Genomic DNA, 18707 nt, shown 5'->3' with positions numbered 1-18707 from the left:
AAAGGGATGAAAATAATACAAGGATGAGAATAAGTAAAATGATAGGCTGGAACATCTGGGAAAGTAAATACAAAGACAGAGAGAACAGTCAATTAATGGAATAGCAAGTCCAAAGTTTCAACAAAATAAATAGTGAATCAGACTATGCTTGTGGAGGGACCAAGTGCCCATCTCCCATTGACTTCAGGAGTTCTGCATGGTTAAGCCCTGAAAAGTCCAATTTAACTATTGCTGTTATTTGCTTAGAGAAAATACTAATTAGTTTGCTTTAAATATATGCCCATGCAGTGCTCTGCCTTTAAGCTAATGGGAGCTCTACAAGCTCAGAGCTATTGCTACATCAGAAAGTGAGCATGCTAAATACCATTTCTGTTTGATTTCATGCAATACATGTATAGTAATTGATCAGCTTTAAACTCACTGCGTCTGTGACTTTCTGATACAAGGAAACAAAAGACTAATTAGTCAGCATAGGAATAAGAAACAATAGCTTTCAGCTTCACCTGGCAACTACTTTGACTGTAAGCTACCAGGACAGCACAAAGTAAATTAACACAGCAAGAGACTTAATAAAACATTGGATAATACCATGAGCAATAACAAGATTTGCCAACTATAGGATTGCATGATAAGATGAGGGTAGGTAATTTTTCATTTTTCATGGCAAAAGATCTTGAGTCAGCAAGGAATTTGCTCCCCCAAACCTCTCTGGAACAATTCTGCATAAAAACAAACTACAGAAAAGATGCTAGTCACTCCTGCATGTAAGCAGTGACCCATAGGCCTTCAACAAGTTACAATTAGTTACAGCAATTCCAATATTCACACTACCATGTGGCTCTGTGACTCTGTAGATTTGCATGGTTTATTTTTCTTTGTGGTTTGTCATATTCTTTATAATTTTGGAAATTTAATGTTTCCTCCTGTTTAAAATTTGTAAGATTTTCTTTTTATTCATCTAACAGGAACCCAACCACTAAGAAAACAATCATGTTAATTTATGTGTGAAAAATGCTGTCTGCACTGCCTTTACTGGCAATGAAGGCACAACTCTGGCAACTGTAGTTGCCCAGGCCAGAAAGGAGTAAAATCTTCCACCTCCTAGAGCATAATTCTTTTAATTTCCAGGAGATCAGACTCACTCAATGTTCACAAACAGCCCCATTGATAGAACAAGGTTTCATATGGCCCAATGAGGATTTAAAATAATCTAAGAAGTAGTGAATTTTGTCGACTGTCTAGAATAATTTTCATGTGCCATACATCGAATTTGAGGCTTAATTCATTTGACAGAGCCTTTTTACCTGTAGGCCGTAATAAGTAAAAGTCTACCTGACTCACTGACAAAGGTTCATCTGCACTTCGATCATCCGAAGACTTTGGAACTTCGAGTCTGTCGATGAAAGCCTGGAGCTCTTTCCTGAAGGCCTTCATCTGTGCGTTGATCCGGTAAAGAAGCTCATGCTCACGTATTCTGCTGCCATCGTCTTCCTCATCCATCAGTCCAAAGAGGTCCCCATTAGCTACATAAATTCTTGCCTCTGTTATGATGGTGCTCGTGTCAGAAATTAAGCGGTCTATTGTCTTGCCCAGCCGCTCAGCTTCAGAGCGAATGTCCTTCATCTGCTGCCTGTCAGTGAAGCTTTTCTGCCACCCGGATGGCGTCGGATAAAAAGACCTCGTGGGTGTCAGGCACCGAATGTTGCGTACCTCCTCAGAGTCGCTTTCCCCACCGATGGGGCCTTCCCTTTTGCGGTGAGGGGGACGGGAATCATCATCGCTCTCTTTTTTTCCTGCATCACTTTCCGCATCACTGTCTCTGGGACTGCCACGGATCCCAAGATGAGAGGCCAAGTCATAGCGTTGCATGTTGGACATTAAGACTCTGTTCTCATACTGGAGTTGCATGACTTTGCCACTCAGCTCGTTGATCTGCATTCGTGCAGCTTTTAGCTCCTCCTGTAACGCTTCTGTCTTGGCATTATCATGGTGCCTAGAGCTCTCGTGGGCCCCAGACTTGTACTTGTATTTGTTCAGCTCAGCTGTTATGCGCTTGTTTTGTTCTTCCAAATCAGCTAAATTTCTCCTCAGCAATTCTGTTTCATCTTCTACTAGCTGCAAATGCTGTCGTAATTCTGACAGGGATTCACTCTGCTCTCCCAGAAGCGGGTTAGCGGTCCCTGAGAAATCATCTCCTCTTAAATCATCAAGCTCTGCTTTCAGTCCTCTATTTTCTACTTCTAGTTCCACTATTTTTCTCCCAAGAATGTTAGCTTCCTCCTCCACAAGTCTTAATCGAAGCTTGAGTTCAGCTTCTCTTGTGGTAGGTGGCCCACCTGCTTCACCTTTTGGCAAGGGACTGTCCAAATCCCCATAAAATGATCTATATTTTTGCAGCTCATGTTCAAATCTGTCTTTCTCTTTATCAATCTTAGCCATTTTCTTCCTCATCAAGGCTGCTTCTTCTTTGACAAACTGTAGCTGGCATTTCAGGTCTTCGTTGTCCTCCTTAGAAAAAAGAAAAAGAAGTATTTGAAGAAACGATGTAAAACAGGAGACCTCCAGTGGATGGTCTTAAATTACAAGATTAACAGTCGCTGCAATCGCTGGTGCATAGCTTAAGATACTAAGAGATTTTCCTGCGATCATTTTTTCACTGATCAATTAATAAATACTTGAATTTAAAAGAGGAGAAAAGACTATTTCACTTGTGACTGAAGTTTGCACAGTCCCCAGAAAATACATTGTAGGGGTGGGAGGCCTGTAGAAAATCCTTATATTTTCTAGGCTTGCAACACTGTAATAGACTTTATGGTGTTCAAAAATCCTGAAGTAAGCACACGAAGGGCCTATAATCTTGTTTCACTGGTGCTCCCATTTACTTATTTTGCTTAAAATATAGAGGACATGAAAGCTCCTGGGTGCTGTTGCAGGACCAGTGGCTTGTTTAGGTGGTCCTTGACATAGCGTGGTCTGACTGCACATCTGGGGCAAGGGGTCTCCGTTTCACAGCCTACAGGAAAGTAACAGAGCGTGCAAACAAGCCAGCAACATGCAAATCTACAAATCATGTACATCATGTCCATAGTGTCCCTGAAGCTTCCACCTGAGAATCCAGGCTACTGTTACTACAACATACCTCTGTTGGTGTCTGCTGTGACTTTTTTTCTGATTTTGGTAGGTCTTTGCTCCCTCTTCTTTTCAGTGATTGCTGCAACAACAAAACGAGACGCACTGAATATTTCACTAAAGAGGTATATAATTCAGTCACTCTTTCAAAACATTGCAAGTCAAGTGCAGCTATAAAGAAATTAATTTCTTGTAATCCTTGAGATACCAAATAGAGAGGGGAAACACAGCTGCCCAAAAAATTACACAACGTTATACAAGTAAGGTATTGGTTTAATCGGTCTGTTACCTTTTTTATACAACACATTTTAAGACTAGTAAATAATGAATGTTTAACACATGACAAGAGAGGAAGAAAGCAGGTACCCCAAGTGGCATCTTAGAGATGCGAAAGCTGAGGCAAGCAGTGAAACCCAGCTTCAGTCTTTCCCATTTTATATTAACCTTAATGGGGCCAAGGCACTTAAAAGATGCATCTAGCCAGGCCATGTGGCCTTAGCCTTTGTGATAGGCAAGCTACGTAAAACAGTGTCAGAGATCTCATCAGCTGACTTCCAGTGTACATCTACAAGCACACCTTTCTCAGTGTCCCATCCGCAGGCTTCGAGCTTGCAGTATATTGCGGTCACACCTCTACAGGTGTATGCCCTAGACAAACTCTGTGCGGACAAACTTACACATAGATCTGGTCACTAGGTTTGTTCTGTTTTCAGAACATATTCAAGTCAATACAATTTAAAACTGCTTGGACTACAAAGTCCCAGTGGAGAAACAAAGCATATTAGCTTAAGAACAGCACCACACAAACACATGTATGCACCACCATATGAGGAAGCTTCTTTGGTGTCTTCTCATCTGTTATGTAGCTGAAGTGAGTAGAAAAGAAACTCCTGCTTTTAGAGCAAGATGCACTGGGATCGAAGCCTACTAGCATATCCAGCAAAAATCTTGTAATTGATGACAGTAGAAAGTACGTTAGTGGGCAAGTGGTAGCGGTGGAAAACGACTGCAGCCATCCCACTGTCAACACTCAATACAGATCATCAAGAAAACAGCAGGAGAGAAGAAAGCGAGTGAGAGAGTATGTTAATACATAACATCCCACTTGCAGCTGTTCCCAGTTTTTATGTTCCCCAGGTAAAATGTAGGCCCTGAGGCAGGGCAGTGATACAACCAACGCCATCTCCCTGAGATTATTCTCTGGTAGAAGGATCATTTGTGCCACTGAGAAACACGCATTTCCCTGCATCAGCCAGGGGAGAACCCATCTGTATCTAAAAGCCACCCAGTTCCATGCAGTGGAAATTAAATTATGTTCATAATCCTCAAGAAACGGAGTACAGTGGGCGAGTATGCTATACATAACGATCCTGTGCACTGCTGGTACTAATTATTCTCGTTCTTCTGCATATCAAACCCATAACAAATACTAAGCGCATGGACTGCTCACTCCAAAGGAAAAGTCAATGCCACAGAAATGACTCCTGTATAAATCTGAGCAACCACAAGAGATGATTTCCCTATGAGGCTTTTTGCTCAAATTCCTTATAGAGTTTTGCAAGAATTACAAAAAAATATGTCAAATTCAGAATCAGAACTAAAATTCACAGTTGGATCCACCAAGAACCAGAATTAATTTTTTTATGCCTCTTGCAGAAACACTGAATTCTCAATAGACAAAACAATAAAACCAAAGATCATTAGCATCTTAGCTGTGATAACTCAATAGCTGTGAATCACAGAATTCTAAAAGAATCCAGATACGACACAAAAAAATAGTTGAATTAACTTACTTTTCCCTTTAAAAATAAAGCCAACATCTTTGGGATCCAGTCTACAAAATGCTTCTTCTCCAGGGTTACACATCAGTTATCCTATTGCAGAAATGGTATGTGCATAGGGAAGGTTTTTGCGTTGTTTTTCTTTTTAAACGGCAAATTTATAAAGCATTAAACTTTCAGAGGTGCAGCTTCCTGCTGTGTGTTACCACTGATTATACCACTATGTATTATAACTTTGAAAAGCCCCTTTTCAAATTAGTTAGCACTGCAAACTTCTTGCACCAGATTCTTGCCAATGCCACCCACTGATAAAAAAAATAGGAGATAGTTAAACTGTATTTCTGCTTGATTACCTAAATGCTTTCTGTTCAACCTGCCGAGTTCAGCATCTTTCCAGACATAATGAGGTTCTGAAATGCTGAGCTGCAACTTCTTGTGTACCCTACAACTTTTCAGAAGATAAGAGGTATATAAAAAAGTTTCCCATGACAAAAAAAAAAAAAAAAAAGAAAGAGAAACTACAGAGGGCAAAAAATATTTTAAGGGTTTGACTTAAAATGAAAAATCTGGTTTCCTCCTTTCTCTCAATATATTTTGTGTTAAAGTTCCTTTTGGTAGTCGGGATAGCTGTAATTTTAATTACAGCAGTAGTTGTGGCTATGCAGTGACTGGGCACCACTTTCTATTCTGCTCTATTTGAATTATCACAAACTAGCCATGGAGCTTGTATTATTCGCCAACAAATGATGGTGTTTAGCAACAGCATGTTATAGCAGAAAACAATGAAGAATACAAACAATTGAATTAGCAAAATGATTTGGGTAAGTAAGTGGATTAGGCCCAGCTGGAATCGGTATGATCTCTTTTCTTGTGAAAACACCATGAAACACTTTCTGATCACTAGAACTTAAGATCTCACTTGCACATCTCAGCTGACATATGACATCTGCAAAATCACAGAGCCCCATAACATCACGTTAGGGCACTGAGGCAATACTCATACTGAGCAAAGAATGCCACATATCAAGCAGTATATCCTGATCTAAATAATAATTTTTGGAGAGGTTTTTTTCAGAGGTACATTTCATAATTTACAGTGGCTACTCTATCATTTCTCTCTAGCCCTGTACTAGTCCGCTCTTCCAATCCAGTTTTCAACCTGAAAAAATTTATTGTTGCTAATGAAAAGAAGTACCAAAGGAAAACAGAAAAAGGAAAAAAAAAAAAGTTCAAATAAACCTATGGCAAAAATAAAAACGGCAACCCAGATCCTTGCAAGTGAATCTTCATATTATGCCTGCAATTGGACACTATTAAAATTGTCTGCATGTTGGTTTTTTGGACATATTAACAAATGTTAGAAAGGGACAGCCACCTGCATGTACAAAATTTGTTTGTTCAAACATTTTTGTGTTTGATCATCTTTTATTAAAATTCGCCACTTGTTCATCCTTTTCCCGTGTCACAGTATACCACAAAACATACTGTAGTGCCACTAAAAGCCACCTGTGCTGTTTTCTCAAACTATAGCAAAAAAATCTGCCACTCATATTCGAGAATTTGGTTTTGAGAGTTTGTTCTGAAGGATAATTTTTGGGCTCAGGTAATTTTTCTTCTATATAATTTTAAAAATCATATGCAGTTCACTCTATTCAATGATTATGAGCTAAAAAAAGACAACGATAAAAGTAACAAACATAAGATGCTTTTGCACTCTCTGATCAGTAATGCTTACCAGACAGCTTTATGGTTCTAATAACCTTGAACCAAGTTACCCATCTGCAGGAGAAAACAAGCAAAAAATGCATATAATTCAGTTTCTACAATGGGCAGTCGGCTGAACTGCTCAAGTACTAATGAAATATTTCAACAGCGCTAGGGATAATAAAACCAGCAACTGGGGCATGTTTCATTACATTGTATAATCTCTGTTTACCTCTGAAAGACTAGGAGGCAAAACTGGGTTTGACCTGACTATTCCAGCATTCACCGTAGCCAGCACACATGGGGCTGCACGTGTGTTTTGGCAATGCTGAGAAGTTTCCACAGTCTAGATAAGACCACTGATAACGTTCATATTATATGCAGACCGGATGACATGCAACGAGTAATTCTGTTGCGATGTTCAGCAGCATCAATTCTCTGGTGACCTTCACTGGAGTTTATCCAATGTCTTGCTGGAGATGCTAAGCACTTCTCAAGACCAGATGGTATAATCCTTCTCTCGCCAGCCCTAAACTGCAAGCCAAATGTGCAGTCCTAACACCACCTGTGATGCTCAGTTCTTCTCAGGCGTAAAAAGACCTGAAATCTACTCTGAGAATAACACAATGCAGAAATAATAGCATGACACTCCACTGAGTAGGAAAGCTGCAAAATCAACTCAAATTCTAACTACCTGATCCTAAGCTACAGTAAATCTCTCAGCAATTAATAAAGAAACCCTAAGCAAAATATACCAAGATTTTTCAAGATACTTAGGTTTGATTATTTCAAGCCTGGTTTGGGGGTCTATGATCTAAAAATCAAAGCAGGCAACCACAGGAGGAATTCCTGACACATAAAGCCATTTATGGGTGCACAGAGCCCCCATAACAGCCCTTATCCCTCCTCACAGAGCAGGCTAAGGCAAAGGCCATGCAGCTTCTTCAGCCTCCACAACTGCAACTGAACCTTCTTTTCGGCACACAACGGTACTGTACGTGGTTACAGTTAGCTGCCTCCCACCTGCTGGGACAGGTCTGCAGAGCTTTTCAAAAAAGTTGCTGAATATTGAACGACCTTTTGGGATGCACAAACTTGCCTCTGTCTGGCACAGAGTGACTATGACCACAGAAATTGAAATTTGCCGTAAGACTCTCTCTGCATTTTCCCTTCAGTCAATACGGTCAGTTAGCTCATGGAGCTGGGTCAAAACAGACAAAAGACAGATTTTTTCAGTTTACTGCCACCAACTCTAATTTAATGCACTAGAATATGTATTAAAAACTAAATGGAATCCATGTGGGCAAATTGAAAATGTGCATTCTCCTAAAAAAGAAACCCTCTGTTTTTAAAATGTCTCTCTCATTCTGCAACTCTATCAGTGCAATTTACCAGCAACAAGCTCAAGATACTGCCTTTGTTTGTCATTGGCACAAGTACGTAGAATCATACAACCCATTACTCCTTCTATCCCCCTTCAAGGGCAGGAGGAGTCCTGAGTATTTCAGTATTCTACTTGCTTGCAAAATTAAGGCAGGAGAGAAAAAGAAGGGGATAAATGAAATGAAAGAAGCACAGCACCCCTGTCCATGAAGCAAACACTAAGCATATCTCTACTAGCTCTAGCAATGCTCTCTTCATATTAAAACCGGCATATTTGAAAACACTGCTGAGGAACGATACAAAACAAAAAGAAAAAGCAACCTTTACTACTTCACCATGAAGAGAAAAATAGTTCTTATGTAGTCTTTTGAATGTCTTCATATTACAGAAGAGAAAAGAGGAGCTGCCCTCCAATATTTGTATGATTTCATTTGCAATGATTTAGGATTTATTTCAACTATCATTTTCAGATCCTTTGCCATTATTCATTTGCCAATTAAATGAGAAAAAAAAAAAAAAGCAGAGGTAAAATTTACACATTTGCACTTTGCCTAAAGAAACCCTTTGCATTTTGAACCAAACCCACATTGCTAGAGCAAATAATGATAACTCTGTGGTATAACTAGGTAAAAGCATTCTTTGCAATGCATAAAATGAAGCAGCACATTTATGCTTCCATTACATTTGCTTCCTTCTTTTTCTTATTTGAAAAACTTCCTGAGCAGCAGAAGATGAAAGCTGACTTTTCAAAGCTCTCCATATGACCTGGTCAAATAGCTGGCCAAACTCTGATACTTTGCTTTCTGTGATTACATACTCCTTCATCCACCAGGATATCATAAAACAGTGGAAGCAACTTCTGTGAAGAGGAAGAAGTCTCCTGCCATTTGAACCTTTCAAAAGATGGAAGAGCTAGCCGTGCTGAGCTCCCCAGCACTATCCAAATAGGCCTCATTACAGATGCAGGAATCAGAGTCAGCTTACACTCAGCTCCCTAATCCTGAAGCGCAAAAGCAAATCTCAGAACACCATGAATATTTTGGAGTGAAAGTGCAGGAATAAGGTATTTTGTTGCATAGTGATGCTAGTTAAACCTATTTCCTAGGGCCTCCTAAGTTGCTGTTTATTTGTCAACTCAGCTATTTGTCTTTTTTGGGAGAAGAGAGTCAGTCTTTTTGTCAGGGTTTGCACAATGCCTAGTAAAATGCACTGTCCCAGTCTTTATCTGGGACTGACAGTATGACAGACACTATGTCAACATAGTTCAGAACACCACCACATAACAGTAGCAATAATCACAGTCACAGACATGGATATGGCAATTATGAATTCAATACATAAGAGATTTTGCCAGCTCTAAAGAGTTTTCTTTCTACACACCTATTATGACATGTAGAGTTTTTCAGTCTTCTTGGAAGAATATCTCAGAAGAGATTCCAAACAAATTTTCATGAGAACAGGAAAGTGCAAGCAACCAGAGCAGGTTTACTGCCTTAGTTACAAAAATGCATATATATAAACCAAAGTGTAGTTACCACATCCCAACAAAAAAAGGTTAGTCTGAAAATGAAAAGTAATGAGAAGGAAAATAAGGATGATCCTGCACACAATGTGCACCCCGACACTGCTTGCTGGAAATGTGTACAGGAGCCGGTTCAGTTAAGTTGTGGGCTGATCACACGTGTATATTTGTGTTCAAGCCCATTTCGTACTGAAGAGTTGTATTAAATGCACAGACAGCTCTTGCAGTCCCTCACCGGGATTCACAGGGTAGGATGGCATCAAGAACATGCCCATCTGTGGAGGTTTGTAGGCACATAGCAGAGAAAGGAGCTTTGCAACTTGTCCTATAAGACTGTGCACCTTGGACAAAACCTCCAGTTACAGAGATATCTCACCAAAAAATCAGATTTCAGACTTCATTTGAGAGGATGCAAAAATTTAAGATGAATTCATGTAGGAAATATTTTGAAATCTGCACTTGGTCTAGAAGCCTGAGCAGTGAGCAGATGATTTTCTGTTAACAGGGGAAAGAAATTCATCTCTCACACGTCAGCAATCACCACTCTGTCCCCTGCCTATAAGGAGGGGTCTTCTGTTACTCTTCGTTTCTTCTTTTGTCTGTGTTTACTTGGGAAAGTTCTACGGAAAAGCTTGTAAATTGGCTGAAAAACATTTTTGGTAATACAACATATGGCGAAGTTTCAAAGGTGTTTGGGAACTTAGGTTATTGAAAACAGAGGATCTCCGCAGTGCTCTGAAGTTATGCTGGTGTGATCCTGCCACAAATTAAATTTAAGTTTTAATCTAAGTTTTGTTAAACAGGTCATGTAAAGAAGGTGCTCTGGAAAAATAAACCATGGACGCTAGAAGCTAAAATGGAAGGAAGACATTTTAGCAGTTTGGACATCCCCATGCCTACCTTTCTCACTCTAGTACCAGTTTGCTCTCCCATAAGCCTGCACCCAGTGCTTTTCCTTTTATTTTGACCATGCAAAGATGGAGATGAGGAGAAGGAGAATATTGCAGTACTGGCTGGAGCAGACCATCCAGTGGCTTTGCTGACTACAAAAGGCTCAGAAGACCCGTGGCTGATCTGCATGCCTCATCCTCCTAAATGATGACTCTTCTCCCTAAATGAAACTTGCTCAACTTCTTAAGGGAAATGCTTATTCCCAGCAAGGGAAGGGGCTGTGGCTCTTAGACTGACTTAAAACCTTCATGTAGAGGTTGGCTTAAGACTTATTTAAAGATTCCGTTTGCTAGTGTGCTGGTTTTGTCTGGGATAGAGTTATTTTTCTTCATAGGTATTCCACACCATATCACATCATGCTTAGCATATAAAGCTGAGGGAAGAACAAGGAAGGGAGAGAACATTCGGAGTGAAGCCGTTTGTCTTCCCAAGTAACCGTTATGTGTGATGGCGCCCTGCTTTCCTGGAGATGGCTGAACACCTGCGTGCCGATGGGAAGCAGTGAATGAATTCCTTGTTTTGCTTTGCTTGCATGCGTGGCTTTTGCTTTACCTATTAAACTGTCTTTATCTCAACCCACAAGTTTTCTCACTTTTACTTCGATTGTCCACCCCATCCCATCGGGTTGGGGGGCGAGCGAGCAGCTGTGTGGTGCTTAGTTGCTGGCTTGGGTTAAACCACGACAGCTAGAAATGTGAAAATCTCATTCTGAAATGAAGTTTAACAGTCTTCAGCTCATTATAAATATTTGATCACTGGGAAGCATTTTTAACTAGCTACCGTGAACAAACATCTGACTCTTCAGCATTTATCATAAATGTCACTGAACCAGCAAATCACCTGCAAATTAATGCCACAGAAGTCCTAATGGGGTCACACAAGAATCAATTCTTGGTCCCACACTAACTAACATTTTTTGCTGCTGCCTGGAAAAAAACTAAAATAATATTGGATAAAGACTGCAGATAGAGTAAAGGTTGGAGAAATGTTAAATATTGAAAAGGACAGTCACTGATACAAACCTTGGTGCAATCAAATAATATCTGTTTTAATATGACCAAATATGAAGATACACATGTAAGAACGAGGAGTAAAGCTATGCTAAGACAATAGGAAAACAGCCTAGAAAATAAAGATACAGAAGATCTCTTGAAAAGTCACATCTCTGAAAAAGACTACAGGGTCATAGAGGATAATCAGCTGAAATAATGTCCAAGTGTAATTTTGTGACCAAAAGCCTTAATTTAGTCCTAGGATCTAGATGTCAAAATTGAGGTTCACTGTGCAATAGCTAGAAAGGGATGTACCTCTCCACAGTCAAACCACCCTCACACAAGTGGAATGAATCACTTCCAAGTGGTGCCCATTTTTCTCCTTTGAGGGAGGCCCAATTCCTAACTTAGGTTAAATGCTTAATTTTTAGATGGCTAAATTATATCAACCCTAAGCATACAGATTTAAAAAAAAAAAAAACAAACAAAAACAATATCAAAGCATTGATGCTGGACTTCTGAGTTTAGCATGGTAGTAAGAACATACATTTCCTGGCTGGTAACTAGCTTACTGCAAATTTAGGTGAGAAAGGAGGTGCAAATTAGAACAGTTCCTGGGACAGTTCTGGAAGAGTTCTGGTAGACTGTTCTCATCTGTCCATTTCTAGCACAGACCAGCACCCTTTTCTGAAAAGTAGGCATCGGTTTAAATAAAATTGCTGGGGTTATTTTATGACCCATGTTATTCAGGAGGCCAGACTGGTTGATCATATTATACAGTTCTGTTTTCATAATTTCTGAATGCACAAAACCTAACCAAAGTCTGGGAACTCAGCGATAATACTGTTAGAAGCACACCACTATGTCTGTGTATCATCAACCCAACGTTCCAGTTCAAAACTCTTTCTGGGGCAATGTTACTGGTGTTCCCAATTAATCATTTAATCAAAGATGTAAACTGCTAGCATCTGTAGAAATTAAAAGAATTCAACCAAGCCTGTAATATAAAACACTCTTGGTAATTATGCCAGTTGGATGTCATCATCAGTCATGCTTTACAGGGAAGTAGAAGCCTCTCATTATGCACAACACTGATGGGAACAGATGCATGGCAAATACTTTCTAAGTGCAAGTACTCATCTGTGACCTAAGCAAAGAGTTTGGTTATTATCCTAACCTGGATTCATTGCTGAGATAACCAAAGTCAATCAACACAATTGTGTTAACTAGGATTAGACAAAGCGAAATAGAATTTATATCCACAGGTCTCATTCTACGCATCTTGATATATGCTGTTGTCAATATTAGCAATGGAGAAAAAAATCACATAATATGTCAAAATATATCAGCAGAAGCAAACACTTCAGAAAATACCTAAAAGGTTAATCCACTGCCCTTTGCTTCCAAGTAAGAAATGCAGTTCTTGGAACTCTTAACTATGGAGTGTTATCAAAAGCTGAATCTGCTAAAATGCTAAGGGGTTGTATTTCTTGATATTATAAGCACTGCAGTAGGTGAAAAATAAACCTCCAGGCTGTACTGAACAAACATCAAAAGCCTGGTGGTTTTGTTCCTGGCTAGCATTGATTCCACACGATTGAGAAGAGCAGCTGGGCTGATCCCAGAGCCCAGCACACCCTACAGTCGGGTGCTCTCCCCGTCAAGCGACTCATCTCTATTTAATATGCAGTGACACGCACCACATAATATGGCTATAAATGTGTGCAAATTAGAGGATATAAAAGAAGAAGGGGGCTCAAAACATGCTATTCTGGTCTCCGGAGTGTAGTAGGGGCAGTTCAGAGGTAAAGCACAACTAGCACACTGGTAGTCAACGAGGCATCAGCCGGCCGCTGTGCACAGTCACGTACAGCCCCTACTCCTGTCCAGCCTGGACACAGAAGCCATTTGTTGAGCAGTATTCCCCACAACCGTCCTGTGTGTAATACTTTCTTTGTTGTACTTTGTTCTTTGTACATTACTTCCCTTACTGCATGTGAGGTATCTGCCTGATGAAAGCTTTAGTGCTTTGCACACGGACACACACACACACGTACAGCTGTATTGCCCAGAACACATCTAGTTGCACAAAACACCGTGCATATGATTGCAGCAGGGAAAATGCCCTGCTTGATAGCACACTTGTCTCTGACCTCCTGCCTGTTCACTCGCTGTGTTTTGCCTGAGAAGAAAGACAGCTTGGACAAACACTGAACTCTCCCTGTTTAGCAGAAATAATCTGGAAACCATTTCCTTTTTCCCCTTCCAGAAGTGACCTTTTCTAACCCCTGTATGCTCTGCTGCAAAATGAGAAATTAAATTCTGCTTGTTATTAACAAGTCCAGACCCCAGAGCTGAGAAAAATCACACACTAGTTGAGTCTGAAAGGGACCTCTGGAGATCTAGTCCAGTGCCCCTGCTCTGCAGGCTTCTCAGGGCCATGTCCTGGGTGGTCTTGAATACCTCCAAGTTGGAGTCTTCTTCCTCCGTAGGCAATGTGTTCAGTGCTTGACCACCTTCACAGCAAAAAACCATGGGTTTGTCCTGTCACTGGACACCACTGAAAAGAATTTGTCTCCTTCTTTACACCCTCCTCTCGAGTACTTATATAAATGGATAAAATTCTCACACACACTCACTCTTCCGTCAGGGCCCTGAGGGCACCCACAGGCCTGCCTTGGTGGCCCTGACCAACCTCACCTGGGGCTTCCCCGCACACCCTGCACATGGGCCCCGGAGCCCGTTTCAGCTCAGCCTGAGGGGGCTCCAGGACCTGCTTGAACTACGTGAGAGAAGTACTGGTCTCCAGCTCACCCCAGTTGTTCCTGTGCCCAGACATGGACCCTGTTGATCCACCTGTGGGTTGGTTCCCTGGCTTCTCCTCAGACCTGCCTCATCACCACGAACCTGGCTGATAATCTGGACTCTTGTTTGAACCTGGCCATGATCTCTGAGTCTGCCCTGCTCAATCTGCTGGGGTACTGTGGGACTGGGCCTTGGCCGGTGACACCTCTGCCCCACCGGCTGTGTTATCCCCCAGAACTCCCCATCCCGCAGGAAGCAGCCAGCCCTTGCTGTTCCCCCAACATCTCCAGGCTGAACAGTCACAGCTCTCTCAGCTTCCCCCATTTGACACATGCTCCAATCCCTTCACAGCCCTTGCTCCAGCATGTCCTTTTCTGTCTTGGAGTGCAGAACTGGACCCAGCACTCCAGGTGTGGCATCACTAATGATGAGTAGAGGGGAAGGCTCATTTCCCTTGACCTGTTGACCTCATCCAGGTCAGTAATGAAGATGTTAAACACAATTGGCCAAGTGTTGACCCCTGGGGTCCTGCCAGAGGCCAGAGTGTGTTAATAGGCCTTCATTATCCTGATGAACTTCACCAGGGACTTTCACCCACAGCCCTGCTATTAGGCCCAGGAGCTCCACCTAACCTCAGATCTGGACCTTAGGTCCCCGCCTGAACTATGTTGTAGCTGTAGCCAGCTCTGCCATAGCTGTGCGTGGCCATGGATCCACTTGATCTTAACCCTCATCTGTGGCCTGACTTTCTGGCTTGACCTTGCACTTTCCCCATCACTTGCCTCATGATCACTAGACCTGTGGATTGACTTCCTGGCTTAATCTCAGACCTGCCTTGTCACCGCAAACCTGTCGGATGATCTGGACTCTTGGTTGATCGCAGCTGCTGTACCCAGGCTTGTTCTGGTCACTTTGATGAGGTACTGCTGAACTGGGCTCCGGTCGGTGGGGTCCCTGCCCTGCAGGCTGTGTCCTTCTGCTTAGCTCCTGGCTCCCAGTCCCTCAGAGCAGCTGGCCCTTGCTGTTCCCTGACAGGTGCGCCACTAGTCACCAATCTCCAGATGGACCTTGCACTGCTGATCACAACTCTTTGAGCCTGGTACTTCATCAGACAATTTTCAGTCAACCTCACTGTCCAGTTATTTAGCCCATACTTCATCAGCTTGTCTAGGAGAATGTTATGAAAGAGGTCTCCCACGCCATTTACCACTGTGCACACAATTTCCCTCATCTTCATTTTGCTGCTGATATACCTGTAAAACCCCTTCTTGTTGCCCTTTAATGTCCCTCACCAGATTCACCTCCAGGTGGGTTTTTTATGTTCTGAGAGTGTCTCTACATTCCTCTGGGATCACCCTCACTTGATTTCCTGCACGGTGGGATGGACCATTCAAAAATTCACAATGCTGCAACCAATAACCTCACTACACTGTATAATCTTTTATTTTTAAGTGCACTGGAGACAAACACAAGAGACATTTGTAGAAAAGAGGCATTTGTAATAAATCATTAAGTTGCGTTGCCTCTTTTTTGGGGTGGGCTGGGGGGAAAGATGGCTTAGGCAACAACTTTGAAAGAAAAGGACCAAGATTTACAGCCAAATCAAAAGCCCAGAGTATTACACTACATCTTCTGCATGCTGCTATGTGCCATTAGGATACTAGTTATGAAACAGTATCATCTCTCCTTCAGGAACTACTTATTAATCATGTATAGAAGCACATAAAGAAGCTATATTTGCTTCACTTGGCTTTTCTGATTCTGTAAGCACCGAGTACTTTTTGTTAGCCACCTAAGTTCTCAGAACTATCATTCTGAAAAAGTAATGAGTAATATATTGACTAGTAAATATAGCAGTTTCTGTGATAGTTTTGTTGCATATGGCTCTGTTGTCTATGTTCCCATTTGAGGTCTTGCCAGTCTCTTTCACCTGTTTTAACACTGGAAACTGCACTGAGGTTACTCCCTGAGGGCTCAGGACATGCTTCAGAACAGCCATCTGCACTATGACTTGACAAGGTTCTTCTTCCTCACACTGGCAGCTGAGTTCAGCCAAAACACGGGACAGTGCTTACCTCCATGGTGGTACTTTCTGCTTACTCTCCTGAAGCCAGAACAAACTACCTGGGGCTGTGAGGCTCTGCCAAAGGGCTATCAGGAACACAGGCACCTGAAAGATGCACTGGGAAATTCCATGTGCAGGATAACTAATATATCTACCAGGCTACAGAGTGACCTGATTTTTTAACTGTAGGCTTGCTAGCAGCACCAGAGAACGTAAACACAGAAAATTGTTTCATGTGGGGTTGCTGAAGAGCTCAATTTAAGACTATAAGAAAGACAGCCCTGAAGCCAGCAGCGAGCACATGCACTAAAGACAAACGAAGCTATGATAATTTTCCTTTCAATCTGAAACAAGCTCAGCTTTGACCTGTATCAGCACACTGCAAATGCTCTGTTTTTCCAGGTGTTCCTTTGAAGGGACCGATGCACTTAAGCAGCAGACTGAACACAATGGTGTAAGGGAGAGAAATCATCTATTACTATTATTCACCAAAGCCTTGGTGAGACTTCCAGGAAGATGATGACATTTGGTGCATATTGATTCCATATGAAGACATGTATCTAGACCTCTGGTTCAGCACTTGGAAAATGTCTCTGTTCTGCCTCCATAAAGCCTTCCAGCTGATAGAAGGTAATTTTGCAAAGTCATCTGGATTTTCCAGAATCCTGGCCTACCTCTATACTCCCATTCATGCTTTTGTAGTAGTACAAAGAGGTCAGATTTGTCTTCTCTATCATGCAATCCCTTTCTTTAAGAAACTAAGCAAATCATACACAGTGTCTTACAAAAATAATTCCAGAGACTTGCCAAAATTGACACAATGGGCATAAATAAAATTATAGTTGGAATTTAAAAAACATAAAAACCATAATATATTATTAAAAAAACTTAAGCAAAACAACACAAGAGCCAGTGTGGACTATGTACTGTCTATGGATACAACTATGAAAGGTATCAAGACAGCTATAGAAAAGCCAGCTAAACCAGAGAGCTCATTTTTACACTTTTAATTTACCTGACAACTTTTTCTTTCATTTGAACAATCGAGTTTGTACCTCTATGTCTAAGTTATGTATATGGACACTTGAATGTCCACTTGAGTAAAGAAATACTGAAACTGGGAAGTGCAAAAAATAAAAACTTGTATTCTGTGATTGAGGACCATTACAGAGTCCTAAAAACCTTATATTTTCCTAGAAAATAAGTAAAACTTCTCAGGCTTACAAACAGCACAGTGCCAACAAATGATTAGGAGATGACTGAATAGAAACCAAGCAATACTGGATTTACCAAACTTTCCTCCATTTGTTAATGTGGTATCGTAGTTTAAGGACCTTATTGAAGTTGGTATTAAGATTGACTACTTGAGATATAAAAGGCCTTCTTTCTCCTTTAGATATCAGCAAAGTCATAGCCTGAAGTCTGTAGCAACAGATACATCTTTTCCAGCCTGCCCCACTGCGAGTTCATGCTCACAAACCATTTTCTTTAGTAAACAATTACCATCCACCACCTGAGACACAGTTACTGCACTTTCCATTCCTCCCACACACAACTGGGCACGCCAATTGTGTTGGCTTTGTCGCTGCTGGTGATCGCCCCTTGCCAATAATTCTCAGCAGCAGGAATTCACATGGCAGCAACGGACTGGACATGCCATTCTGTGTCTCATTTGCTATCTCATCTGGCTCCATACCAAGTCAGAGACCCTTTGCCTAGTTTTTACACTATAAATGAAATGGTCAGGGACTGTTCTCAGGACCTGATGCCAACTGGCACTCCACAATTCAGTCTCCTTTCAGGTAAAATGACAATACAGCTAAACTTCCCTACAGCTTCTTTCCAAACAAGCAGGACCACATCCAAACTGTCAATCAGGAATGAGCTCTGAGCCAGGCTAGACCCCTAATCATGCCCAAGCACTGAAGCAGTGGTAGCTGATCCAGGCCAAAACCATTCGAGGGATGTGCTAGCAATTGCTTGTCAGCGTGTGGGCCCTTCCTTAGCCTGATTTACTTCAAAAATATAGTTTTTGACTAATGGAAGCAATTCTGTAGCAAAGAACAATTTTGAGAAGAATGATTCAAGCAAAAAAAGGGTCTCAGGTACTAACTTGGATGTAGGGACTCATGTCCTTAATCTAAAACATAGTTTCTGTGTGTTTAGAAGCTCAACTCTTATTCTGGGCCTCCATTCTGGATAGGATTTTTTTTAAATGGTCATTACTTTTTTTTTTCCTTTAAAATAGAGCTGACTGCAAAGAGATTCTGATTTTACCTGAGACTGTATGTAGTATCAATAACAACTGTGACAAGAGAACTTGCAAATATAAGGCTGCTGATATCCATCACAGAAAGGAAGGAAAGAAAACAAGG

The 18707-nt window shown here is 41.3% G+C and overlaps 1 protein-coding gene across 2 annotated transcripts in view; it reads right to left on the bottom strand.

The window, feature by feature from the left end:
• Nucleotides 1-62: 62 nt before the first annotated feature.
• The window catches only part of MTCL3 (MTCL family member 3), a 33945-nt gene continuing 15300 nt past the window's right edge, over nucleotides 63-18707 (bottom strand). For both annotated transcript variants that reach the window (XM_063329649.1, XM_063329650.1), the window contains 2 exons: nucleotides 3140-3211; nucleotides 63-2508 (listed from right to left, as the gene is read on the bottom strand). In XM_063329649.1, the coding sequence (XP_063185719.1) occupies nucleotides 1201-2508; nucleotides 3140-3211 (1380 nt within the window). In that variant the 3' untranslated portion in view covers nucleotides 63-1200. The remainder of the gene's footprint in view (nucleotides 2509-3139; nucleotides 3212-18707) is intronic.

The sequence above is a fragment of the Chroicocephalus ridibundus genome, chromosome 3 (genome assembly GCF_963924245.1).
Source record: "Chroicocephalus ridibundus chromosome 3, bChrRid1.1, whole genome shotgun sequence".
NCBI lineage: Eukaryota > Metazoa > Chordata > Aves > Charadriiformes > Laridae > Chroicocephalus > Chroicocephalus ridibundus.
Note: the sequence above shows the minus strand (reverse complement) of the source record. Positions and strands in the feature narration are given on the sequence as shown.